This window comes from Cibotium barometz, chromosome 9 (assembly GCF_041138505.1).
Source record: "Cibotium barometz isolate CiBa-2024 chromosome 9, ASM4113850v1, whole genome shotgun sequence".
Classification (NCBI taxonomy): domain Eukaryota; kingdom Viridiplantae; phylum Streptophyta; class Polypodiopsida; order Cyatheales; family Cibotiaceae; genus Cibotium; species Cibotium barometz.
The window spans coordinates 30,493,880-30,521,806 of NC_141054.1; the positions used below are offsets into that span (position 1 = coordinate 30,493,880).

The 27,927-nt window shown below is 44.2% G+C and overlaps 1 protein-coding gene across 4 annotated transcripts; it reads right to left on the reverse strand.

The window, feature by feature from the left end:
• Positions 1–3,151: 3,151 nt before the first annotated feature.
• Positions 3,152–25,903, reverse strand: LOC147635445 (uncharacterized). 4 transcript variants are annotated; one of them, XR_015266652.1, is made up of 11 exons: positions 25,680–25,903; positions 25,293–25,478; positions 24,241–24,354; positions 24,027–24,131; positions 13,596–13,708; positions 13,408–13,514; positions 7,051–7,263; positions 4,261–4,313; positions 4,007–4,106; positions 3,817–3,909; positions 3,152–3,572 (listed from the first exon to the last, which is right to left on the reverse strand). XR_015266652.1 is itself a non-coding variant. In XM_086802712.1 (11 exons), the coding sequence occupies exons 1-10, from the start codon at positions 25,835–25,837 to the stop codon at positions 3,839–3,841; spliced, it is 1,224 nt and encodes a 407-aa protein (XP_086658838.1). In that variant the 5' UTR covers positions 25,838–25,900; the 3' UTR covers positions 3,152–3,572; positions 3,817–3,838. The 4 variants fall into 4 exon arrangements, 3 of the variants coding, with proteins under 3 accessions (XP_086658838.1, XP_086658840.1, XP_086658839.1); XM_086802712.1 differs by having other exon boundaries at positions 4,007–4,110; positions 25,680–25,900; XM_086802714.1 differs by having other exon boundaries at positions 4,007–4,110; positions 24,255–24,354; positions 25,680–25,882.
• Positions 25,904–27,927: the final 2,024 nt, after the last annotated feature.

The window sequence follows — 27,927 nt, forward strand, 5'->3', positions numbered from 1 at the left end:
CATTGTTGGGGTTCCATGGCCGAAAGTAGAGGAAGGGGAGTTACCGTCAACCCGAAAGGATCGGGAGGCACAGGCACAGTTGTGGGATCGTGTCAACGCCAGGGTCCATTCATTTATCTTCCTCAACTGCACACTGCAAGTAATCAATCATAACAAGCATATGACGCTGGCCAAAGGTGTATGGCAGCATTTGGCTTCTCTTTACAACAAGGTATCACCCATGAAGAGGATTTCCTTGGAAGTACAGATGCGGGTTATGAGCCCTGCAAAGTCGTCGACGATGCAGGAGCATATTAACAAGTTGCAGGCTCTTCAGCATAAAGTTCTTCAGGTTGGGAAGGAGATATTGTCAGAAGACATGGCCATAACCTTGCTGTCGCATTTGCCCTCTCAATACTCAGCATTCTACTTATCTTTGATTACTAGTGGCAAGCTCAGCACCATTAGTTGGGAGGAGCTTGTGCCCATGGTCTTGGACCAGGAGGAAAGATTCTCGAACCCTCCACAAGACGGACGTTCGGAGGCCTTGACTGGCCAACAGTCGAAAGGTCGTAACAAGGGTAAAGGGAAGGCTTCAATGGAGAAGTCTTCTGAGCAGAAGTCCGATGCTAACCGAGAGAAATTGAAGGCCAAGAGGACCTGTAATGATTGTGGCGAGAAAGGCCACTATTGGAGGTAGTTTCCCAAGCGGAAGACCGAGAAGGGTGAAGACTCCTCAACAGCAACCATGAAGCCTCTGGCTTTTGTGCACTTGGAGGTGATGGACACCGATGTTTCATTTTCTTCAGGCAGCAACGGATACTCGAGAGTGGATTCTAGACAGTGGTGCTTCCAGGGACATGACTCCTTCCCGTCCGACTTTACAGGATCTTTGCAGGTATTCTGGTCACATTCTTACTGGGGATACATCCACTATCCCAGTTCACAATTAGGGCAAGTTGGAGATAGTTCCCGATGGCAGAGGGGGGAAGCATTCCTCCCAGGTGTTGTATGTTCCCACACTTGGTTTTCATCTATTGTCAGTGCATCAAGTTTGCAAGATTGGCGTACGGGTGGAGTTTGATGAACATTTTGTTGCTCTCCGGGACAAGGCAACCGCCTAGGTAATTTGGGAAGGCGCTGTGGAGAATGGAGTTTACAAACTTTCAGCACTCTCTCTCCCAAGTCCTCAGTTCTGTGATGAGTGGGAGTCTGGTAGTGGCCACTTAAGAGTGGATACGTTGCAGCTGCAGGCTTTCTTGGACCAGATGGTGGATAGCTTGCCAATTGATGGTAGCAGTTGACAAGAACTTTCCAGTATTGATGTTGGTGATTCTTGTGTTCCCAGAGGAAACTTAACAGGCGACCTATGCTCTGATGTCTCGTAGCATTCGGGACAAAGAAACTCCTGTAGATGAGGATGTTCTTTCCGCGGGGACCTCTCGGAAAGCTAGGCAGGTGGCAGTTGATTACTTGCAAAAGGAGGTGGTTGTTGCACATTCTCCAGGCTGTGGTTCCGGATTCAGAGAGGGTGGTCAACAGGTTTCAAAAGGCCTTGCGTGTTCTTCAACAGGTTTCCAGGACTTCGCTTCCCACCGTAACAAGTGTTGATCCTTGTGAGCAGTGTGATGCCTCTTTGACTCGGAAGCAGAATGGTTCATTGATTTGGTTGATGGATACCAAATTGGACGGAAGCTTCCTAATGAGGCTATTGAGCTCATGTATGCAGATGACTCTTTGGGGATTGATGGATGGAGTCCAACTCCACGGATGGAGTGACTCAAATTAGGGAGGAGATCTAGACACGAGGAGATCTACTTCAAGCCCAGGAGCAGTTTTCTGAGGCAGAGTCATCTTTTGCCTTGTTATGACGAGGCAAAGTGGCTGCTTGTGGTGCTACTCGTGAGGTGGTGAGGTTGCAGAGATTGCATGGCAGGATTGGGCTTCCACTGGAGGAACCCACGGTCATCCAGAGACACTTTGTTCGTGAAAAGATTGTTACTAATGACATCTTGCTAGAGTTCTGTTCAACGGAGGACAGTACAGTGGACCTCTTCACGAAGTCATATCTCAAGCTTTGCTCACGCAACACCCCAGCTCCCTGTGCTTGGTTTCACAGCCAGGAGTTGAGAGGGGGTGTTAGAAGTCATCTCCTGTCTTTATCTAGATACCAGGGCCTTTGTTGTGGGTGTGCCTGCCCTTGTAGGTGTTGTTCTCATTTTTCCTCACTCCCCGTATTTTTCCCCATATTTTCCCATTTATATGTGGCTTGGGGGGGCAGTCCTGAGCTGGAAAGCGCATACATCTTCTGGCCGACTGTACCCGACTGCAGTACAGAGCTGGCCGACTCATGTTTGCTGGCCGACTGGTCTATATGGCACGTCGTGGAGATTTTGTACCTGTCGACTGCCTTTGGCCGACTGCTGCCAGGGGGCCATATAAAATGGCCCCACACCCCCTTGCCATTTTGTATCTTGTATATTCCAGGATCTTGTGCATATAGAGCAGAGTTACACGCCTATCTCTCTCCTTCTCTTGTGCTATCTATTTTCTCCACTGTTCTTGCTCTAGTATTCTCAGATTTGGTTATCATCTCCGCTACATATTCTGACAAGAAATGATTCTTACACAACTAGTGAGATAGGTGGTTGGAGAACTAGAGGAGCACAACAAGAGAAAACTAGATGTGGGCAGACAGGAAGCCAGTCATGCAGCTTTAATGTGCTGCTCATAATATAGCATGTATAATCAAGGCCCAAGGTCAAGACCTCATGTTGCAAAAAAACCCAAAAAAAAAAGAACCATGGGAGGTATTTTAGTTTGTGTACATACTTCTACTTTGCACAGAACTGAAGACGTTTGTCTATATCCAAAGTTGTTACATTCACATGGCTCAATTCTGAAGACTCTAATGGACGTAACCAAAAGCATCCTCCTCATAGACACTCTGTAGGAATTATTTACCTGGATGAATCCAAGAACATGCCCAAATGGGACTAGATACTACAACATCCCCACTAACGTCATCAGTGCCCAATAGTGGGTGTAGAACTCTGTATCAAGATATGCTCTCTCTCACACACACACACACATAAGAGCATATATTCGCACAAAGCCCTCGGTACGGAGTTTCTGTCAAACCTCTGGAGATGCAAGACAGACACAGTAGGAATTATATACCTTCAGTGACTTGAATTTCTCCTGCAGTTGCTTAAGCTCCATCAAAGCTGTCACTCATGCAGCCTAAAAAAGCATGCATTGAAAACAACCATTATAATAGCTATGAAGATAGGCAAATATAAAGCAAGCCCCACAGTAGCCTCTCTGCCTTTCTTGCAGGACTCTGTCTGAAGGTTGATTGATTTTGGCATGCTGTTGCTTTACATTCCCTAAATCACCCTCAAGCTTTGCTCGGACTTGTCTTATCTGATGAACTCAACAAGATCAAGGAAGAGAAAATGATAACCCAAGGTGTTCCAGGTGCAGTGAAACAAAATACAAGCATGGGAGCATCCTCCCCCTTGACTCATGCCTTTTGGTTTCCATAGCCGTTCTCCAATGGCTCTTCTTCTGAGGCATTCCTCCATCCTGGCCTGCAATGAGGTCACAAACTGTATGTCTATGAAGCAACCAAGCCAACAATCACAAAGAATGTGAAAAAATGATGCACACCCTTCTTATTCAAGGGATAGCACATAATCCCTACAGAATTAAGGGGCACAAGAGGACGACGCCATGGTCAAAATTGTTTGTACCTGCAGCACAATGTGCTCATTACTTCAAATTACACAACAAAAAACCCCCAAAAACCAGGTAGCATCACGACTGATCAAATACCTTGTTAGCCTTCAAAGTTCCCTTAAAACATATAGCTCGTCCCATACCGCAAGGCTGCTGCCCGGTACACATCAGCATGTGCCTCGATTGACACTGTCAATATTGCAACAAAATAGGGAGACATCAAAACAATGTTTTCTTTCAATATTCCCACACTTTCTTAAATTAAACCTAGCTGCTTCATATTGACCTTCCAAGGGTTTGGAGTATCCACATCCCATGGTGATAACTAATGGAACCCTTCGAGTAAAGCAAGCTGTGTACACGATGTTGTTTCTATGAAGTAGTCCCTGTCTGCCAAAAGCTATAAAATCATTAATCAAACATGCAGTTGGCAAGGCTGCAACTCATCACATACATAATTCTATGCGGAAAACCAGATAGACTATGTTATTCAAGTGCCCCCAAAAAATTAAAAATGTCATGGAAGCTCAAAAAAATAACCTTGTCATAGAAAGCTTGCCAGAAATGTCTTCACTAAGAGCATCAACTCCTGCCTGCAAACCAGAAAAGTACTCTCTCTCTCTCTCTCTCTCTCTCTCTCTCTCTCCAGGATTTTCATTACCGCACGGCGCATGTACATGAGAGGCCCGCATAATATGGGAAGAACATGTTCTATGAAGTTTATAACCCTATATAAAGGGGGTTTCAACATTCCTTCAAGCATTTCAAAGGTGTTGGCAAGAACCCCCGCATAGAGTCAGCCCGAGGCAGCTCTAGGCAAGAATGCAAGCATCTGGAGAGCATGACCAAGCTGTGGATTCAGTAAGACATCTTTTGTATGCACAGTAGGTTAGGATGCATTAACTGGATCTAAGTCTAGATCCAAGAACCATTGTGTATATAAGCCTTCAACAATAGATAGTAGAGAAGGGTTACATCTCTTGTCTTCTATGTGTTTGCAAGTTAAGTAGGATTATCTTTCATCTCTCTTGCTTAGCGTTAATCAAGATCACGCTTCTGCAGGCATGTAACAGTGGTATTAGAGTGTCAAAAGTGTCAGAAATGCAAGCATCTGGAGAGCATGACCAAGCTGTGGATTCAGTAAGACATCTTTTGTATGCACAGTAGGTTAGGATGCATTAACTGGATCTAAGTCTAGATCCAAGAACCATTGTGTATATAAGCCTTCAACAATAGATAGTAGAGAAGGGTTACATCTCTTGTCTTCTATGTGTTTGCAAGTTAAGTAGGATTATCTTTCATCTCTCTTGCTTAGCGTTAGCCAAGATCACGCTTCTGCAGGCATGTAACAGTGGTATTAGAGTGTCAAAAGTGTCAGAACTAGTCCAACCACACCATTGTCCATGTGACACATGTAACACTGGTATCACAGCGTAGGTCAACCCAAAGCAATCCTTAGGTAGAGTTTTTGCATAATGAATTTGGGTGTCTAAAATTAGGGTTTGCATGCCAAATATGGAATTCCCTATTTTGCAGTAGTTCAGCCCTTGCATCAGCGTTTTCAGTAGACTAGTATGCCAGCTAGTGATGCCCCTCCTCTTCCTGCCCTGTCAATGAAGTCTGACATCTCGTCTATGTAAAGGCATATAAGGTGATGTTAGACGGGACCCCTAGATCCTGGAAGCATTGGAGGAGAAGATGAGCACAAGGCACCATATCAAAGGCTTTGCAGAATTCCACAACGCAGCATGAAATCTGGCAGCAGCAGGCTCTCACCTCCTTGATGATGGCACGGAAGGTAAAGATGTAGTTCAGGGTGGAGAAGGTCCTCTGAAATCTCGCTTGTCCAGGTGCTCTGTGCCCCTCTCTCTCCACCAGTGCTCAGACTCAAGTACAGACCCATAGAGTTTGGCGTGTGACCAATCATGATAGTCCGGTAATTATCCATGGGGTCTTCGGCTTTATGGATGGGGGCAATAATGCGGGATGACCAAGTGGGTGGAAAGCCTTCCGAAAGAGCTCGGTGAAGCATATATATATATATATATATATATATACCTAGATGAATCTAGGAACATGCCCAAATTCACCTTTTAGGAACGTGCATGTTATATACTCATGGTAGTCAACCCACAAGACTATATAACTATCAACTCCATTATGCATAGTATGGACTAGATACTACGACATCCCCACTAACGTCATCAGTGCGCCCAATAGTGGGTGTAGATCTCTGTATCAAGATATGCTCTCACACACGCACTCCACACACACACACATAAGAGCATATATTCACACAAAGCCCTTCGTACTGAGTTTCTGTCAAACCTCCGGAGATGCAAGGCAGACTCAGCCATAATGAAGCCTAGCACTAAGGGAAGTAGCAAATAGAAAGAATTAGTACATCAAATAAGTAGTTGATAGGGCAAATGCACCGCTAAAGATAGAAAGAATAAGCACAATATCAAATGGCCGCATATAAGCCAAGAGGGTTGCTAGAGTGTCTCCCACATGAGAGAGAGGTTCAGCCATGAGTCCCTCATGATCCTAAGATCCATCATTTTTGAGCTAGGCTGGACCTACTTGGGCTTACCTCCGTTTAGTATCATCTCCTAATTCTGAGCCAGAGTAAGAGCCATGTCAGATGACTGTGGCTCAAAGTTACACATGGTGAACCCAATGTTTGTATCCAACCCCCTAATGAACTATTTCAACTTGTCCTCCTCAGATATCCCCAACTGATGTGCTAATGTGATAATTCTATTAGAATATGTCAGGACTGGAGACCCATTTTGAGAGAGTTTGTAAAACTCATCCTCAAGGTTGGTCGTGTATTGGGGAAGGAGGAATCTTTTTTTGAGGTTGGACATGCCTAAGCCCAGCTTATGTAGCCTCATTTTGACATGGATTATGCAGCCTGGTTTGACAGCTCGGTCTGACAATGTTGGTAAGTGCCAATGGTACAGTGATACAATGTGAGGGGATCTAATAGGGTCCTCGACATCTATAACTGTATAGAGACTCTCCAAATCCACTGCCTATGGAGGGGCATTCCTGTATCTCTGGAGGACCTCTCAGATTTGAAGCTGTTGGGTCGATCTCCTTGGACCAGGAGGGTCTCAACCATCTAGAGAGAGAGAGAGAGAGAGAGAGAGAGAGAGAGAGAGAACACCATAAAGACCAGGATCACCTTACCATGCACTTTGAAAACACATGGAGGAGTTCTATAATAATGTCGATTAACTTTACCCCTAAGGAAAAATCCTTTGTATAAAACCTAAGGAGTAAACGTAAAAAGCTTGAGTTGTCAATGCAAAGTCATAAAATCACCTGGAAAAAGACCAAGCTTGGATTATAGAAGTCAAACAACTGTTGTAGCCTATCAGAGAGCACTGCAAGATAGTAATCATCTCCTGTACAGTCAAGCAAACCCGAACTATTATCTATCCGCATTTCTGTACGCCATGGAGCGTTGTTTGTTCCATGCAGATTGAACGTCACCACTCGATTGTCATTCTCAAAATGCCTGCTAGTATCGTCGTTCTGTCATGGAGCCAAGAAGCAACAAAACAATGAGAGCAAACACAAGAACTTGAATGCATGCTTGCTGCAATCTGGTTGCAATTTAGCTCACAATCAGTGCATAATTAAGCCAACCTTGATAAGTTCCTAGACAAATGAGCTCATATACTATAAGTACATTCAAAGTAAATATGATACATTCGCATCTCCTAAGGGTCGTAATAAACGGACTGTACTGTTGGCAAAGTTTCATATCCCTCAAGTTCAAAGAAAAATCAAACAATTATCATTTACTCAAGAGCCCACTACAAAAAACTCTCAAAGATTACACTCAAATTCTTGAAGAGATAGCATTCTCTCTCTCTCTCTCTCTTTTTTTTTTTTGAGGAAACACAGAGCTATAATACTGGGTATGAAAAAACCCCAAAGTGCCAGAGGTGGCCTACTGAGGGGGCATACAAACTGTGCAGTGAGAGGCGTGAAGCCTGTGAGCAGTCGGTGCTACATCACGGTGGATGATGTGATGTGTGCAATATGAACCACTGTGGGGGAGTGTACTCCCATCTAGCATGTCCTCCAACAATCCTGAAGAAGAGACCCGTGCGCCCCCAACGACGAATGAAGGCCTGGAGCCTGTCCTGAGCTGTCTGTGAAGGCCGACAGGAATCATCATACGTGGAACGCAGTGCACGGATAAGATCGAGCCAAATCAGGACTAGAGTATCACGTGTCGATTGCCGCGTGTGACTAAGGACATGGAGACAACGAGCTCTCCAAATGTTCCACATCGCAATCGCGGCAATCACCATAAAAACATCATCCCTATGCCAATGCTCCATGTGCAAGGCGTCAGGAGGAATCATACTGAGGTACCCCCTCCGATACCCCGTCGCCGTAAGCATAAGCACAGCATCAGTGCCCTCACCCTCAAAGAACACATGAGGTCCCGGCCAAGGAAGGAGCCATAACACAGACCCCCAACTGAGGAAACCTGCATGCTGACCAGCTCTGCTGAGGAGAAGAGCCACTGCTCGCCAAACAGAGGAAGCCATAGGACACGACCAGAGGCAGTGGGCCTGAGACTCCTGAACCTGATGATCACAGCATATACAAATGGGATCATGGCCCATCAAGGCACCCCAAGTGCTGACAGCAAGACCAGCATGAGCAGTCAACCAAAAAAAGAGAGTGATCCGCCGAGCAATCCTCAGCCTCCAAATAGATACCCAGTACTGTGCCAGGAAGGCATGAGAGAGACCTGCATGTAGCCAAGTGCCCGAACGCGTAGGTCTATGTAACTGTCGTCGAAGCAAGCAGTGCCTCCCAATCCGAACAGTATACCCGAAAAAGGAAGTATGCCTAGCGCCGGTCTCCACAGCAGGCCACTCCCATTCCCCGGGGTCCCAAGTCAGCTGCGAAAGAGGCCGTCCCTCCCAGATCCATAATCGCCAACGGGCAGCCATACCAATGTGAAAAGACGGGTCCACCTCCCGTCTTTTCCTGAAAGAGCCAACAACACGGATGGGAGTCCAGTCAGCCTGACGCAGCTCCTCTAGGCAACCCAAACCATGAAACTGTAATCTGACATGGCCAAAAGCATCTGGCATGCCCATAGGGATAAAAACCATAGGCCAATAACAATGAGAGCTCCAAACAAGAAAGGGTGTACCTGCAGTACCAAACATGCATAACCATCCTGAGTGCTCAGGCATCTCATGTAAACCCCGAATGGCACGATCCCAAAGCTCTGGAATAGCTGCATCAATCTCTGCAATCCGAGGCAGAATACCCCTGCCTATGGAGAACTCCTCCCCAATAAAATCTGCCGGAAGCTGCCGTGTCTGCGACCAAGCATGCATCGAAGCAGCCGGGCCGCTATCCCAAGCCGCCCAGTCAATGTGGGTCCTCTGGCCAAGCTGGCGACCCTCAGTATCCAACACATGGGGATTCCAGATCAAGGGCTGACGCTCAATCTCTGGCAGAGAGGCAGGAGAACGTCTATGCATGCCCTGTCTCATGGAGATCCATATCTGTAAAATGGAGCGCATGAAGGGTGACAGATGAGCTGTACGCAGAGGAGAATCTGAAAAAATATAGCGTATACACGCAGCCCAAGTATGACCATCGCGGGTTCCCAACTGCGGGGTCACTGTGTGCAAAACCGATCTGAAAAGAAGCTTCCAAGTTTCATTGCCCGGAAACAAGGCGCGGACAATGAACTTGGTAAGCAAAGCACGACACTGCATCTCTAGATCAATAATGCCAAGGCCCCCCTCTGCAATGGGCCGGATAATCGTCTCCCAACGGACTCTAGCTCTAGTGTCAACAGTGCCATCACGGCCACTCCACAGGAAGTTGCGAATCAGGCGGCGAACCTGCCGCATCACTCCCGTATGAAGCATCCAGCAGGAAGCAATGTACCAAACAGATGCCAACAGTACCTGATTGGCCACAAGGACCCGCCCTGCAAGAGACAAGTGCTGGGAAGACCAATGGCAGAGCTTTCTGCGAAGCGACTGCAAAACCGGCGCAAACTGCTGCTGGGGAGTGATATCCAGATTCCAGTCCAACCTGAAAACCCAGATAGCGACAGGACTGACCCCGCTGCAACCATGTAAACCCCTCTGCCACACCCCAAGTCGGGACATCCTCAGAGCCAACCAGCATACCATATGACTTGTGCCAGTTAATGCGAGCACCACTGGCCAAGCAATAAACATCAAGAACTGAACGCCTCACATCAAGGACAGCAATGGCATAACGGACCATGAGCAAAGTATCATCAGCATACTCCTGATCAATCAGGTCACGCTCGCCTGTAAGTGGCAAGGTGACTCCCTGTATATCTCTCTGCCGGGCATGAAGAAAGTCAGAAAGTGCCTCTCCCACAAATAAGTACAGAAAGACTGCAAGGGGGCATCCCTGTCTCACAGAGCGAGAGATGTCAAAAGATCTGCCAACAAAACCCCCAATAGTCACTGCACTGGCTGCTGATCTGTAAAGTGCAGATACTCCGGTGATCCACTGCTGCGGAAACCCCATGCGAGCAAGAGTACCCTCTAGGAAGGACCAATCCACCCTATCGAATGCTTTCTCAAAATCAAGAAAAAGCAATGCTAGGGGAGTGCCAGTAGACTGAGCCCACTCTACCGCCTGATGGTAGCAAAAGATATTATCCAGGATACATCTATCCTGGATAAAAGCAGTCTGTGATCCATGAATGATGTCTGGAAGAAAGGGCCTCACTCGCACTGCCAGCATGGAAGCTAATATCTTATATACCGTAGGAAGGAGAGTAATGGGGCGCCACTGTCGCAGGAGCGTGCCATCCCCCCCCTTAGGTATAAGAGATATGAGCCCAGAGCAAAGAGACTGAGGCATGGTCCCAGAATCATAAATCTCCTGAAGCCCTCTCAGCAAGGGCCCTGAAACTGCATCCCAATGAGTAATGAAGAACTGTCTAGAGAGGCCATCATCCCCCGGGCAAGAAGCAGGGTCTAGAGCCTCTACCGCCTCACGTAACTCCTGGACTGTGAACAAAGAGCAAAGGGAACGAGCCATGTCCGCAGTGACTGAACGTCGCGTGTGGGACCATACAGTAGCTCTGGCCGCCTGAATGTCATCTGTCAACGGATCAGCACTGAATAGATCAGCATAATAGACTGTAGCAATCTCCAGGACTCTATCTGGGTGAGTCTGTAAATGCCCATGGTCATCCAAAACTGCACGAAGAGCAGTCCCACAAGGTCGCTCTCTATGTGATGCAAAGAAGTCTTTGTTCACTCGGTCACCGAGCGCTACCCAACGAGCCGCAGTTGCGTGACCAGAGAACTCAGACCTCCTCTCTTGAACTGACCGGATCTCATCAAGCAACTGTGCATGTATACCAGCATAATGTGCATCTCCTGGATGGGACTGCAAGAGACGCTGCACCGATGCTAATGGTGCAAGCAGAGATCGCTCACGCTGGGCCACCTCACGACGACAAGCGGAGGCGGTCTCCCGGCAAGAAAAACTAGACTCTCTGATACAAGTGGCAAGGAACTCAGCATGTAGGTACTGCACTGCAGAGGACTGCGAAGTGGGATCGGCTCCCCAGATCTGAGCAACCGAAGCAGAAAGATCGCTACCAGAGAGTAGCCTGTCTGGAATGCGAGACCCTCGGCGAACTGCATGAGGCCGCTCAAAAGAAATAGTCAATGAGACAGGGCTATGATCCGACATCGAGGTGCCAGGCCAGATGCAAGTGGAGCCGCCCAGGAAGGAGGCCCAATTGCCAACATAAAATCTATCCAGTCTCTCCAGTAATCGGCCCTGCTGACGGCGAAGACCCCAAGAAAAGGCCAAGGAGCAAGGCAGGTGGGCAAAAGAAGGCGTATACCACGCGTCAACAGCTCGAATGCATAGAAGAAACCTCTCCCAAGCATCCTGCTCTGAAGGTGCGATAGAGGTCAACACAGGGGCGACCTCTGCCTGGAAGTCACGGGCAGACTCAATGTTGTTAAAGTCACCTCCAACAACCCATGAATCTACCGAGGAAAGCAGAGGACACAATGCATCCACTAAGAGGCTCCAGAAAGCTGAACGAGCTCTGGCAAGAGTCGGGGCATAGATGGACAAGAAGCCAATCCGAGAATCCGCAATCCTCACAATCACATACATCGCTCTACCAGGTACCAGAATACCATGCCGAAGTACCGAAGCCACAAAGGATGAGCTAACAGAAATGCAAACACCACAACTGTGACCGGAGTCCCCAATGGCCGGCGACCAGTAAGAGCGGGACCCAGACTCATAGGTCACTTTGGCCTCTTGAAGAAGTTAATATCTCTCTCTCTCTCTCTCTCTCTCTCTCTCTCTCTCTCTTAAGAGGGTGAACTTGACAAGGGTTTCATGGAAATAGATAAGATACATGTCACCAAATGGCTCTATATGCGAGCTGCCACAAGTTTCATCTAGCACATAGTATGTAAACTAGAAGACAGTGAATTTTCCATGAGCTTTTTTCGCTCTTGGAGGAGCTGGCATGGGAGGGCAGCAAAATACCACATCATGAGGATGGTACCCGTAATAAGGGGAGATCTCTAAGTCAGTGTATTAAAATCCAAGCTCAACCAGCAAAGTGAAATATGAAGCACCCAACACCATCTCTGAATAAATGCAAGCATCTAGTGCATCAGTTCTTCAGAGCAGAGTCTTGGTACAAAGTCAGATTCTGAGTTAAAAGTCTTAGTTAACTAGCATAGATTTCTGTGATGAAAGGATTGATTTTGTGCTCCAAAGTAATTTAGAAAACCTCCACTACTCAAAGTGCCTTCTGACATTGATATCACAACAGGTTTCTCTTTGCTACCTGGCAAATTACTCGATCAGGTCTAACAGTCAATTTTCAGAGACAATATTTTTTCCCCTTTGTTGGGTGGGACTCAGTTTGCACAACAGACTTGGAGGTTTTTTTCAGCATTCAATCAGCAATTTGAGTCTTGTGGGAGATGACAAAGGAGCTTCTAATATCTATAGAAAACAATACAAGTCACCGTCATCATCATTTACATGTGAGTTCAATCTCTAGATGAATAGTTTATTCTCTGTCCTGGAAGCATATCCTCAGTAAAATTTTGTAAGATTTGTTCCTTAGAGGTGGCATTTTTCCCTAACACCAGGCATCTAAAAGCGTGGCCCTTTGCATTCAGCTTTCTGCATACTATGGGGATACTTGAGGAGGACGAGGATAATGACAATGACAATGATAATGAGAAATGATGATGATGATGATGGTGAGATCGGTAATAACAGCGACGAGGAGGAGAAGAAGAGAGATGGGAATCTTGAAGGAGTCCTATTACTTCCGTTCATTTGGCTTTCCCATGGGATCCTACTTTGTCCATCAGTGTTTTTGTTTTGCAAAAAAAAGAAAACTTCTACTGAGTATGGCAGTGTTGGTTTGGAACAAGACAGTTCAATCTGAATAAGCACTGTAAAGGATATCCGAAAAAACAGATATCATGTCTCTATTTCAACTCCCATATAAAGTTTGATGTGCACATTTTTGTATACCCCTCATTGTTGTACCATGTCTGATACATCAGCTATGCTAAGAATGAGAGCTTGGAATTCACTATTTCAGCATGTGTGCATCATGTAAGCAGTTAAGAACTCACTTGCCTGGTACACATCTAAATCAATCACTAGAATAGGTCTTTTCGAGTTGCAGGTCTCAGGATAACTCTGCAGGGCTACAGATGCAGCTACTGCAACATCATTGAATACACCTGTCAAAAGGCAACAAAAATAATTGAAAAAAGTATCAAGAAATCTCAATCAAGCACAGTTGTGTAAACTTTTGTAAGTACCAGAAGGAACCAAATAAAACCCTTCCACATGGTTTAAGAAACCATGACCACTAATGTTTGCAGCTGCCAGACGCAACCCAAGCATCACAATATGCATGGCTGCTATTGCTCCACTGCAAAAACAATACATTTTCTTAGCTCCATTGATCCCCATTCTCATGCAGATACCTCAAAAGTTGATAATTTGAGTAAGAAAACATACCATTGAACTTTTACCCTAAGTTTTATGTATTTGCGTGAACATTCTTGAGCATCCAGACAAAGAGAGAAAGTCACATTTTTCTGCTATTGAAGAGTGCCTAATGTCTTGCTAGTATTAGCTTGCAGGTAGATTTAGACCTTCACGGGATGTCAGTGTTGGCACACAAATGTTAGGGTTAGGGTTTGGAAAGCAATGGAAGCTCACACACACACGAAGGAAGCAAGCAAGAGAGAGCTAGAGTGGGAGAAGTTCTTGCATGTATATTCACACAATGAAGATAAGAGACACATACAAGTGATAATAATAAAACCTAGTCTAGGTGTTCTTTCACACCAAATGTCCACGGGGAAAAACCTGTAGAACAAAAGTGCCCCTGGAGTTAGAGCATGTTCACATGCAGCACTACATATAAGCAAATGCCTTCAAATCCACCCTGTAGTGGTAATGTGAACCTGTACAAGGATACAGATCACTCTTTGTAGGACAATAAGCCCAAAGCTTTGCGGAAAGCTTCAAACTTCTATAGAGGCAATGCCTTAGTTAAAAAAAATTGCAATAGTATCCTTTGTAGAGCATTGAAAGTAGTGAAGTACGCATCCAATTTGTTAGAAGAATGTGTGAAATTCCCTGCAATGTTGAAAACATTATCCTCTTGCTTGATGTCAAACTGTGTCATCCCATGTGGGTAAGGTTGAAACAAGTGTTATATCTGCTTTGGTAGTCTCTGTGTCTTCAAAGAAGTCTATCGTTGGTGACTCATCATGTTGACAAAAAGAATCCAAGGACTTTTCAATATCATCTTGCTATTCTTCTGAAGTCATGCTGGAAGAATCCTAGATGTTGTCATCAAGTGACTCAATAAAGTTTGCCATATATGTGTCAAGGTTAGCAGAGTCAACTTCAGTTCCACAAATCTATTCCATGTTAGTATGAAAACTCTTTGAAGAAATGATTGAAGCAAGGCTATATAAAGTCATGAGCTGTTGCATGTTTTCTTTTGAAATATCGGAGCAGTCTTCTGAAGTTGAGGATCCACATTACGGTTTTAAGGAACATTGGGTCATTTAGGACATTCAAACTATCTATGGTTGCCATTACAAATTGTGCACAAGAGAAGACAAAGCTATTGTAGGATGAGGAGTGCGAGATTGGTCATGTCCAGAGTCCTATCCCGATCAAATGCACATGGTTGAAAGAACTGCTAATGCTTAGAATGATTAGAAGATAACCCTTCCTCTTGGCGAGATTGCTCCAAAAAGTTGGGTCGAAATTGTAAGTTTCATCATGAGGATTGTTCATAACCTTCATGAGCCATACGTGAATTGCTCCCATAATGACTTTGAGAGGCCAATGTTTGAGAATTCACATTCATATCTGCAACATGCTTGGCGTAATGAATGGCCGTAGCAAGGTCAACAAGATTATACTTTTGCACATCCGTACGAAGTGCGGGGTTTGAACCTTCAATGAAGACATGAAGCTCGTCCGCTAGGGACAAAGAATCAATCTCCAATATCAGAGTAGTGAATTGTGAGATATAAGAAGCTAAAGAACCAACTGGTCTAAGGGGCATAAACGAAGTTGAGCTTGAAAATCCACATTGACAAGGATAAACTACTTACAAATGATCCGCTCGAATTTTTCTTACGGCGTAACCATTTTTTCAACATGCTGTCATCGTTGCCACCAGAGTAAAAGGTAGTATCCTTGAGGATGCGAAAAATGTAATCTTCTTGACATCAGTAAGAACCATTGAGTCAAAATACAAGCGAAGTTTGTAAAGCCATTGTTAAAGTGTACGCTTATTGCGTTGTCCTCCATCAGACTCAAGGAGTTAACTTTCTGATTCTTTGTTTTACTAGCTTGCAAAATACAATAGTCTTAAGATTGTCACCTTCCACATCAGGGAGAATATTGTCTTCATTGTCTGGTACTCATACTGTAATGTCAATTGTTGGTACAGAAGTGGTATGAGAATGGCGATCCGTCTGCAACTGTTAGATCTGAGAAGCCAATGTGGCCATGGACTCTTGAAGTTACTATTGGAACTATTGCTGCATCTACTGCAAAACCTGCTGCCAATCCACTGGAGCTGAATTGCCAGGCTGATGGGCTTGGTCCTCCATAGTAGTAGACTTAGATGAAGACTTTGCAAGGTGAAGCTCTGGGGATGTGTGTGCTGATGCCTTTGAGCCCTAGTGAGAACTATCAACATGTGGGTGGGACAGAGGCATACTATGAACTGAACTCGAAAGGGTAGGTTGCAAGCTGAGGAGGGTGCTAGAGACCATCCTGTATAGGTAGGAAGATCAGCTGAAACCGAGAGCACTAGGACTGGTTGTTGCCGATGAAGAGGAAGTAGAGAGAGGTTTTTTTTTTTTTTTAAACCATAGACACACCACAAGTGTGTGGTACTCGTATGATGACGAATTGTGGCTTTCTTCAACATTAAAGTGACACATTGTTTTGGTGGTTGTTATATATATGTGTGTGTGTGTGTGTTTTTGTGTTTTTTTAATAATAAAAACAGCAAGGTATATGGCTGATCACACTTGAGATGTGTGTGTTTGAAAAGCCCAGTACTGCAGGAGTCACACGCTAAGTACAGGCAAATGTAACACGTGGAAGCTCTGAGAGTCTTCTTTCAGCCCTAAACACCTCTTAGAACATGCTGATGCAAAAACGCAGACAGAAGGGAGAGAAGAGAGAAAGAGAGAGAGAGAGATAGCTGGAAATTCAGTATATTCATATGGTACAAAAAGGTACCTAGGTTCTACAGCCATAGGCTGCCTTGAAAAAGTAGTGAAATACCCTACTCTAATCCTAGTCTGGACCCACACCCAAAGGGGGAGTGAATGAATACAACAATGAGCATACATGCCTATTTATAGGCTGGATATGACAATCAAATCTGGCCAACTGCTGGTCGGCCAGCTTTATGGACATCAATACTTCACTTGCTGCAGCCGACTGGACATCACACCTGCATAATCTAGCCAACAGCACACCATGTCCTCCAATTAGTCAAATCCCTGCAAAAACAACAGCACATGCTCCAAATCTAGTCTATTTTTCTGGCTGCCCCTTCAAGATTAGCTCCAAAGAACGTCCATGGCAAAACTTGCACATGACATCCCCCCCTGATAAACTTGATGACGGGATTCCAACCTGTTCTTGGATGACTGTCATCATCCTATGCTATTCCCAAAGTCCCTCTGTTATCCATCCATCTCTGGCAACCCTTTTCACTGAAAACCCAGCCCGGTCTCCAAAACCACTCTGACTCTGAATAAGATCTATGCATCTGTTCCATTCCAGTCCCCAATCCGTTCCTACCCTGTCTCTAAACACCGTCTTGGTCTTCATTCCTAAGAAATGAGTCTAGCACTCTCACTCCACCCCTTGGAGGATCATCCTCCCTTGGGACCGTTGCCCGAAAACCTATCTAGCTCACAAGACTACCATCCCTTCTGGGCTTTGTGGAACACCACCAACAAACCTCCTGGGAGCTCTTCTCGATCTCGTGTTCCTTGCCTTGGGCTTCGTACCTGTACACTTTCCTGTACCTTGGACCTGTACACCATCATATGGAATTGAAACAGTGTTTAGCCTTGCTGAGCCTGATGCTCTGATACCAATGTAACACGTAAAAGCTCTGAGAGTCTTCTTTCAGCCCTAAACACTTGTTACAACATGCTGATACAAAAACGCAGACAGAAGGGAGAGAAGAGAGAGAGAGAGAGAGATAGCTGGAATTCAATATATTCATATGGTACAAAAAAGGTACCTAGGTTCTACAGCCATAGGCTGCCTTGAAAAGGTAGTGAAATACCCTATTCTAATCCTAGTCTAGACCCACACCCAAAGGGGGAGTGAATGAATACAATAATGAGCATACATGCCTATTTATAGGCTGGATATGGCAATCAAATCTGGCCGACTGCTGGTCAGCCAGCTTTATGGACATCAATACTTCACTTGCTGCAGCCGACTGGACATCACACCTGCATAATCTGGCCGACAGCACACCATGTCCTCCAATCAATCAAATCCCTACAAAAACAGCAGCACATGCTCCAAATCTAGTCTCTTTTTCTGGCTGCCCCTTCACGATTAGCTCGAGAGAATGTCCATGGCAAAACTCGCACATGACAGCTACAAACAATGAAGACCTACAATGCCAGAAGGTTGGAACTACGCGTGCAGGCCAGAAACCATGTGCAAAAGAGGAAGACCATGGGCTAACTTGCGCAGGCATGAAGAGGAGGGAGACTTGTGCTATCTATGTGACAAGCCAGGGACATGTTTGTGTAGGCTAGTCAGCTACATGCAAAGCCCCAGAATGCTTGTGTGTTCATTGGGCTGGCCGCATTGGAAGGAGGGGTTGGAAGGAGGGGGGGAGGGAGTGCTGCGAAGGCTTCCTTTTTTTTCGTGGCTTTCACCCGCTGAAAGGTGGCAACTCCTGCAGGATGACGATTCAGCTTAGAAGAGAGGATTTGAATTTTGCACACATCGATGCCTCTAAGGTGTGGAGAGAGAGCCTATCCATGGTCTAGGAAGAACCCATGTTGCCTGGGTAACCTATAGAATTCCATCTTTTTTTTTAAGAAGGGCATATTTGGGGAAATCACAAATCAAGCAAAATTGGACAAAGGCAAGAACATTCTCTCTTTCTCTTCCATACAACCTTTGCTAAGGCTAATTTTTAGGGTTAGGGTTTGACTATGGGCATCCTATAGGTTGGAGTTTGTTTGCTCTGATACCACTATTAAGCTTTTAGCTTAATTAAACATGATTAAAATATCTTCATGCTTAAATACTTAAGTAAACACGAGGCAAAGAACGAAAAGCTATGTTGTTGCATTGAGACACAAGGCCTTATTAAATAGAGCCTAAATAGGTACAAATGAAGAGGAACATCCCTGACGAAAGGGTGTGACTCTTGAATGAATAGTTATGTCCTTTGGACATAGAGATGTGTCTCTTTGAAGAGATGTGTCCTTTATTGATGATCCATGTGACCCTTAACTGGTGCCCTTTCAATGTTTGAAGGCTAATCAAGAGTAGTTAGAGAGATCAAGTCACAATTGTGACAGTACATACTCCTGCATCATGCATGCTCAATTTAAGCCCTAGTTCTATTGGGTAGAAATAGGCTTACAATCCTGAAAGCCAAACCTTATGCAAGAGCTTCTATATGTACTTGGATTCAAGCACCATAATGCCTTTATTTGTTTGCACAAACTGTATGCCCAAATAGTAGTGCAAGAGACCAAGATCTAACATCTCAAACGAGGTTTTTAATTCAGCTTTGAAGGCTGAAATTGCATCCTTGATTCCTCATTGTTCCCATTCAGCAGCATGTCATCCACATAAATTATGAGCACAAGTAAGCCCCGTGATCCTCTTTAACATAGAGGGTGCTCTCAGTTGGACTATTTTTGAAACCCTGGCTAGCTAAATAAGAGTGTATCTTCTCATACCAAGCTCTGGGAGCTTGTTTGAGACCATAAAGAGCCTTCGAGAGTTTCAACACTTTGCCTTCTTGGCCAGGCACCACAAAACCAATGGACTGACTCACATAAACCTCTTCTTGCAAGTCCCCATCGAGAAAGATTGTCTGAATGTCCAGTTGATGCATCTTCCATCCATGATGGGCAGCCAAAGCGACAACACATCCGATAGTGGACAACCGTGAAGTAGGTGCAAAAGTCTCATCATAATCTTTGCCTTTATGTTGGGCATAGCCTCTTGCAACAAGTCTGACCTTGTACCTGTCAATGGTACCATCACACTTTCTCTTGACTTTATAAACCCACTTCATACCAATTGATTTCTTGCCATGAGGCAAGTCCACTAGATCCCATGTGCTATTTTTCTATATAGCATTGATTTTATGTTGCATAGCTTCTTGCTAGGGCTCATGCTCTTGAGCCTCCTCATAAGAGTCTAGCTCATCTGTGTCATAAAGACTACTCATGCAGGCCACATCAGCATGTTCTCTAGCATTTCTAGAACCAACCTGTGTCCTACTACGAAGAGAAGCTAAGAGTTTACTCTATTGCAAAGAATGGACCAGCCAACGAGGCACTGTTCTAGCCTCTTCTAAAGCTGTCCACTCTTCATGAACTGCTTCCTCTATGTCATGATCTACAATGGGCTGGTTTAGGGCTGATTTTCAGCACCTACATGCTGTCCATTAGGCATTTCTAGTGGCTGGTCATGTCTGACATCTCTACCCAATGGGAGTAGTCCCTCAAACATATCCTGTGAGCCATTTTTGGAGTCTCTACTGAATTCAGCCAATGGTTGTGCTGAGCAAATACATCATCTCTACTCTCAAAAATCCTCTATGTGCAGGGATTGTAGAGACAGTATCCTTTATCGCCACTGCTATATCCCACAAATATACATTTTGCAGCCTTGTCATCCAATTTGCCTCGTAACTGCAGAGGCACATGTGCATATGCAACGGCATTCAAATGTCTTGAGGTATTGAACCTTAGGTTTTCTATAGTACCAAGCCTAAAACAGAGTAATGGTTTTCAAGGCTTTTGTAGGGCACCTATTCAAAACATGTGTGGCACACATGATTGCCTCCATCCAAAACTTATGAGGCAAACCCTTGCCTTTGACCATACACCTAGCCATCTCCATTAGAGACCTTTTCTTTCTTTCCGCTACACCATTTTGTTGTGGTGTGTATAGTATGGTACATTGATTCTTAATGCCTTTTTCAACCAAGTATGCTTTAAAAGCATTAGGCACATATATTGCCCACCCCCCCCCCCCACCCCACAATCTATATGGAGGGTCTGCACTATGCAACCTATCTCATTTTCAACAAGCGATGGTGTTCTCATAGGACCACACACATCACCGTGTACGAGCTGTAATTTCCGAACAGCCCTCACTAAACCATCTTTTGGAAAAGCATTACGATACATTTTACCAAGAATATATCCCTCACATACATGTCTATGAGGTAGCTCAACATGCGGCATTTGTATGCCTCTGCAATAGCATCAGACTACCATAGTTCACATGCCCAAACCTGGCATGCCATAACTCTTCCTCTTGCATGGCAGAAGTAGAAGTAGTAGCTATACATACATCCTGTTCTCTCTTCTCAAAATGAGTCTAGTTGATACAAGCCCTGGTATAATGTCCCAAAAGTGACTATCTCATAGTCCTCTCTATCTCTCACTATGGCACCTATCATCCTCAGAGTGGACTTCATAGCCTCTTTTAGCAAAAGAGGACAACAAATTCTTCTTTATGCCTGGTACATAGAGTACATCAGTACTGCATATATTTGAACCATGTGTGGCTAAGTATGATCTCATCAATCCCATGTGGCTGTGAGTATGATCTCACCAATCCCTTCGACCGGATAAGAAGAATTATTAGCACACGTGACCTTTTTTCCTTTTGGGGCAGCCCTCAAAGGCTTGAACAAATTCCTCATAGAGGTAACATGTCTCGAGGCTCCACTGTCAAAATACCAAATTACTTGTTTCTCATTCACATTGAGAGACATCCTCCTGTGATGCATCATACCTGCAAACCAAAAGCCCAATGATCCTGCACAAAATTAACTGAATTATCAGCTTTGTCTATAGGAGCATAAGAAGAGTCCATCGCCAGTTGTCTCTTCTTGCACTTACTGATGTAGTACCCTGGCTTTTTGCAATAATGACACTTGCCCTTCTTCTTGGGCTGAGCTGCATCATTCTTTGTTTTGCTTGATGGCTGTCTAGAATCAGCCTTAGAGTGATAGTAACCACCCTTTGCCTTGCCCGTGCCTTTGTCATTCAGATGTGTGGAATGATTGACCTCTTGACTGACAAAGAGATTAGAGCCATAGCTTGGGCATCATGAGCATCCCACCCCTTTTGTTCCTAAGTGGAAAGTGCAGGTACTGCAGCTAGCTGGGCACCACCCTGCTCACCCCTTTGAGGTGTGGCAGGGCCACAGGTGCAACATACGAGGGATGGGCATCATCGCCGTTTACATAACCCCACAAGCCCAGCCACCAACAAATTTCTGACCATAAAACTCCATAGAGGGTAATTGTTCCTATCTAGTTTGTCCTCTTGGGACAAAACGTCAAATACGTCTCTTGCATTATGTGCCATTATACAAAATAAACAACTGACAAGGACTAGCAAAAGGCAAAGATATCCTGTATGCAACCCAAATATGCACTAGTGTGCACTGCCAAGCATAGTGAGCACAAACTGCCACCAAAAGGAGTAACCTATACTTATCCTGCACAAACCTATGGCAAAAATCTGAAGGAAACAGTGGAAAAAGGCACCATTTTGCACTTACAAATGTTATTTTTTGACACTGAAATAATGTTGTGTGTAGATAGCCAATGCCAGGAAGCTCAAGAACCCCAAAATCAGAAAAGCCCCAAACTAATTTTGGCCGTAGCAACTGAAGGTACAGCCAATACAATCACGCAGGCATATAGTACGGACATTAAGTACAGCAACTATACGGATGCCGCACGAGGAAGTATGAGCAAGTCCAGAACTCTACGCGAGGATGTACGGACGGATATGGGTGTCACACGTGTGTGCGGACTATACGGCCAGCGACAATGACTACACGCTCGAGGCAGAGTTAAGCTAGGGCTCTGATGCCAAATGTTGGCACACAGGTGTTAGGGTTAGGGTTTGGACAGCAATGGAAGCTCTAACACACACTAAGGAAGCAAGAGAGAGAGAGCTAATGGGAGAAGTTCTTGCACATATATTCACACAATGATGATAAGAGACAAGTATAAGTGATAATAATAAAACCTAGTCTAGGTGTCCTTTCACATGTCCAGGGGAGGATGCCCCTGGAGTTAGTGCCTGTTCACATGCATGATGCAACACTACGATAAGAGACAAGTACAAGTGATAATAATAAAGCCTAGTCTAGGTGTCCATTCACATCTCTAGGGGGAGAAACCCCCTGGAGTTAGTGCATGTTCACATGCATGATGCAACACTACATATAAGCATATGCCTTCAGTCAACATATAAAAAGGGAAAAGGTCATTGAGTGTACATATGGTATCATAGGTGTGCGCTCATGTTGGGAAAATCGAGTGCCTGGAGGCAACTGCCTACGTGAATGGCAAGCTGGAAACAGAAGGAACAGCGGTGCGATCACAACTACCAACTCGCCTAACATACTGCAGACGCAATGTCCATGTTTCTTTATATAATTAGGGCTGACAATGTCATGTAACATCACTTAATCTCCCTTGTACAAGGCCTCAGTAATCATGAAATGCATTTCCTTGCTACTTCTGTTCTTACCACTTCAAGAAGCTTTTGAGTACATGGAATGATAGCTGCTAACCTTTCCACCTTTGGAAGCTGAGGTAAGTCTTCAATTATCATGAAATGCATCTTCTTACCACTTCAAGAAGCTTTTGAGTATATGCAATGATAGCTGCTAACCTTTCCACCTTTGCAAGCTGAGGTAAGTCTTCAGATTATTCCACTGTGATTGGATCTCTCTCACAAGGCCAACTGTTGAGAAAAACTTTCTGAGCAATACTTTGAATGGAACAGACCTGTGGTGAACTGAGTGGAATCCAGTGGAGGAAGATCTGGCAATTTGGTCGTTCGTCTGACATGACAAAGGCCCAAACCATCCTGGTCGTCTTTTTAGGATTTGCACAGAACTCCAAGTTACCCGAACATTTGTCCCTTGCCAACGAGACATGCACACTCGGATGTGTTTGTTACTGAAGCTTATGTGGAACAAGTTTTCCAAGCCCTTCAAAGCATGTGCAACATAGGCATGCTCCTCCAAGTGATGTTAAATCCATGCTCTCTCCAGCAGGAGATCTCAGTTTGATCCTATCTTGCTACAGTGTTGAGTTTGGAGAGAGGCAGCGATTTCAAATAAATAGCAGGATCTCAACTTGGAGGGAAAAAAATACAAAAAGATTGTAGAACAGAAAACAGCGTAGTGATGAAAAATTGGTAAACTTGGGGCAAATTAATTAAGGACAACTTAGCAAATTTGGGACAAGTTAGCGAAATTGGGGGATATTGGCCCAAATTGGGGTGAAACTGGAGCAGATTTAAGTAAATTGGGGCACATATGTGGCAAAATTGAAACAAATTGGCAAATTTTGGGGAACAAAAAAGTGGCAAATTGGCAAATATGGGAAAACTTGGTACAGAATTAATAGATTATGTTTGTGATAAATTATGTACCCAGTTGAAGCACAGGAGCGAGTTGCAAGCTCACGACTCCATGGAAAGCCAAGAGAATGCTGCTCCTTCTCGTTCCATTCTTCATTGAAAATACTTTCAATATACCTGGATCAGTCAAAGAAAGGAATTCAGGAAAGAGTGCAAGAGATTAATAGTTGATATAATACAAACCAACAAAGAGGGAGGGGAAAGCAACTCTCTCATCTACAGGTACCGTTCCTCATATACCAGACAGAGTTCCTCAGAGACTGCAAGTGGAGCAGGCCGAGTGACAAGAAGGTTGTGCAAGGAAGTATCACCCTCAAGTAACAGTCTCGTCGCCCTACACCTGGGAACACCAGCTTTCTTTATGAGACATCTACGAATCCATACTTGTTTTAGATGATAACACAATCGTAACAGCAACATAAGATGAATACTTCCAAGCTTGACATGGAAAACTGAAGGTTCATGGAGATTCTGCAGACTCATATATGTAATATATATATATATATATACATATATACATACCTAGAAGGCTAGATGAATCCAGGAACATGCCCAAATTCACCTCACCTTTTAGGAACGTGCATGTTATATACTCATGGTAGTCAACCCACAAAACTATATAACTATCAATTCCATTATGCATAGTATGGACTAGATACAACAGCATCCCCACTAACGTCATCAGTGCCCAATAGTGGGTATAGAACTTTGTATCAAGATATGCTATCCCTTCGTATTGAGTTTCTCCCAAACTACCGGAAATGCAGGGCAGACTGGGCCATAATGAAGCCTAGCACTAAGGGAAGTAGCACATAGAAAGAATTAGTGAGCAAATAAGTAGTTGATATGGCAAATGCGACCTTGCAACCTATTGTAGCTATGATATGGCACACTGCTCGACTTCACCACCCAACCATTCCAAGTCGATCATACCTCTCTCCTTCACCATATCTGGCACCTTCCCCACCACACCACCTAAAGCACTTCTCTCTACACATGGGTCCACTTTCACGGTGATCTGGATGATGTGTATCACAACAACATCTACCGCCAACTCTTAAAATTGATCCCTCATTCCCTCACCCTGCTCCACCCTGCTGGGAGCTCAGTAGGCAATGAAGGGCTGGATGTCCACTGGCGTCACAGTTGGTGGGAATCGAGCTCCAGCTCCAGGCCCCCGGGCTTCAGAGTCTACCAACTCAACTCTTAATCTCCCTTCTTTTACACAGAATGGTGGGCTTGTTTAATCGAATAAAGTACACAATGTAGGAGGAGTACTTATCCACTGGAGTTTTCTGGGCAGCAGGCACGGGCAAGGCATGGTGATCTGAGTAGAATGCCACCAGATTGGATCCTCTCCCAACATCTGCAGCTGCTTTCTTGGTGTCACTGAGGGCAGAATCATTGCCTGAGGATGCTTCTGAGCTTGCAGTCTCCACATTGGACTCATTAGCCCCAGAGCATCTGTTCAGGGGAAAAAAAAATATTTAAAAAAAAAACTAGTTTCCAAACAACCCAAATCATGCTTTGAAAGCCTTAATCATTTTAAAAAAAACCCCAAGTCACTAAATTATTTAATAGGACTCTATCTGATAAGGAGACTGCACATTCCAAACCACGGCATTCAGAAGAAAAGAGATTGTGAGGGGATTTGTCCCACATTACCTTGTTGTGGGCAAAGGGAGAGGACGATGAGATTGTGCAAAATGATGGGCTGGCTTCAAGGGTAAGCTGCAGGAAGAGGATTGATGGGAGACGAAGGTGTTGCTTGGCAGTGTGAAGACGACAGAGAAGGGTGTAAACGTGCAGCAGCACAGGGCCATGGAAGCTCGGATGGCTCCCTTCGGAGTGAACAGAAGAAGAAGATGATGCTGATTGGACCAGAATGATAGCTATTAGCGTGTGCCTGCCCAGTGCCCAATCGCAAAATTTTTTTATTTTCTATTTTTTTTAAATGCGAGAACTGCTTCTTGCCACCAAAAACATTTTTGAAATATATTAAACTATTAAAAAATTTAAAAAAATCCTCCAATCAAAATAAAACGACAAGTCAATCTACCCACTATTAGTTCCCAAATGTATATACTATATGCAAGGATATATGTATTAAATGAATCCTTTTAAATAATATGCACCCAAAACGTTTTTTGGTGATTAATTAATTAGTTGGTGTGTACAAACCTTGGGTTCAAGGCACCAAATTTCTTTTATGTTTATTAAAGTTTTTTGTAAGGAAATGGTCCACATGCTTTCTATTTTTGCTTTCTTTCTATCTATGTTAGCCTGCATTGCATTCTATTTTTAAAGGTTGATGTCTTCCATAATGTTTCTTTTTTTGGGCTCATAATGTCCTCCATAATCTTTCTTTTTTTGGGTTCACATTTTCTTTAAAAAGGAAAGAGGGCTCATTCTTTTTCCCTTGGAGGGGAGAGGTAGGGAGAGAGGGACACCCTAAGGTATAGGGTATGTATTAATTAAAGCTTTGGTGGCGATAGAAAATGTAAATTTTTTAACCATAGACTTTTAAAGGTTTGTAACCTTATAAAATCTAAAGTTTGAGTGAATATGCACAACAGAAAAAAAATTAATTAATAGGTTTGAGTGAATGTGCACCACAGAAAATATGGGTCCCACACGTTTTTTTTGCATTAATGAGTTTGGTGAATGGAGATAACCTGATAGCCTTATGAGTGAGGGGACCCCACTTTGGGAATGTTAAATTTTTTTAAACCCTAGTGCGTGGAGGTTTCGAGAGGCAAGTTCTAGAGGTTTCCAATGAGGCCTTTAAAAGCTTGTGCCTCGCATTTTTCAAGATGGGGCTTTCAAGCCACGAGAGAGAGAGAGAGAGAGAGAGAGAGAGAGAGAGAGAGAGAGAGAACATATGTGTTGTGGCGCCATAGAGAGAGAGAGAGAGAGAGAGAGAGAGAGAGAGAGAGAGAGAGAGAGAGAACATATGTGTTGTGACACCATAGAGAGAGAGAGATAACAATCTTGGATTGCGTGAGAGAGAGAGAGAGAGAGAACATTTGCCTGCGTTTGATGACAACCGAGAGAGGGACCTCTTCGATGTGTTTGATGAGGAGAAAGCGAACCTTAGAGAGATAATGATCTTGGATTATGTACGGAAGAGAGAGAGAGAGAGAGAGAGAGAGAGAGAGAGAGAGAGAGAGAGAGAGAGAGAGAGAGAGAGAGAGCATTTGCCTGCGTTTGACCCATTAATTAATTAATGGGTGTCTAGATTGGATATGCAACCTGAATAAGGACAATGAAAAATCTCGCGCATTTTTTCATAATTCTAACCGATAAAAATACACCAAGAAGTTTTTTTCGAGCACTCCGTGTACATTTAACCCTCAACTTGCACTCAAATTCTTTCGGCCTGTTTTAAACTTTTTTTAAGAAATCTCTAGGATATTCCTTGCATTGAACCTTTACAACATCATGGTCTATAACCTTAGAATTCGTGAGCCTTTGATTAAAGCATATTTGCACTTAATTAGAAATAATTATTTTGTGCTTCATTTTCGCAACATGCACCATGTGTGTGGCATGGGCAGCTTCTCTTTTTCCAAAGTTCAAAATAAATTTTCTTGTACCAAACCTTAACAACATAAAGGTATGTAACCTTCAATCTTGTTAGTCTTTTGTCAGAACACATGCACAAAATTAGAAATAATCACCATGGATTTTACTTTCACTACATGCACCCACATGTATGGTAGCTTCCAAACAAATGCCAATCATGGCCTTGACTTTTGTTGCATACCGAAGAAGCTTCAAACCATGTCTTTGATGATTCTCTACACATCTTCCTCGTCTTGCAATTTTGCATGCGCTTCGTTTTGCTACTCTGGTTTCACCTTGTGAGCATGTGCTTAGTACGATTGTACGGAATACCACCCCACCTTTGTGA

Bases quoted from the DNA above. Each gene is read 5' to 3' on its own strand.
- LOC147635445 (XM_086802712.1), bottom strand. From the start codon at position 25,837: ATGGCCCTGTGCTGCTGCACGTTTACACCCTTCTCTGTCGTCTTCACA. The intron at 25,479-25,679 runs GTAATGTGGGAC...TCCCCTGAACAG, and splicing joins CTCCCTTTGCCCACAACAAG to ATGCTCTGGGGCTAATGAGT. The intron at 4,314-7,050 runs GTGATTTTATGA...TCTGGTTTGCAG, and splicing joins CAAGCTTGGTCTTTTTCCAG to GCAGGAGTTGATGCTCTTAG.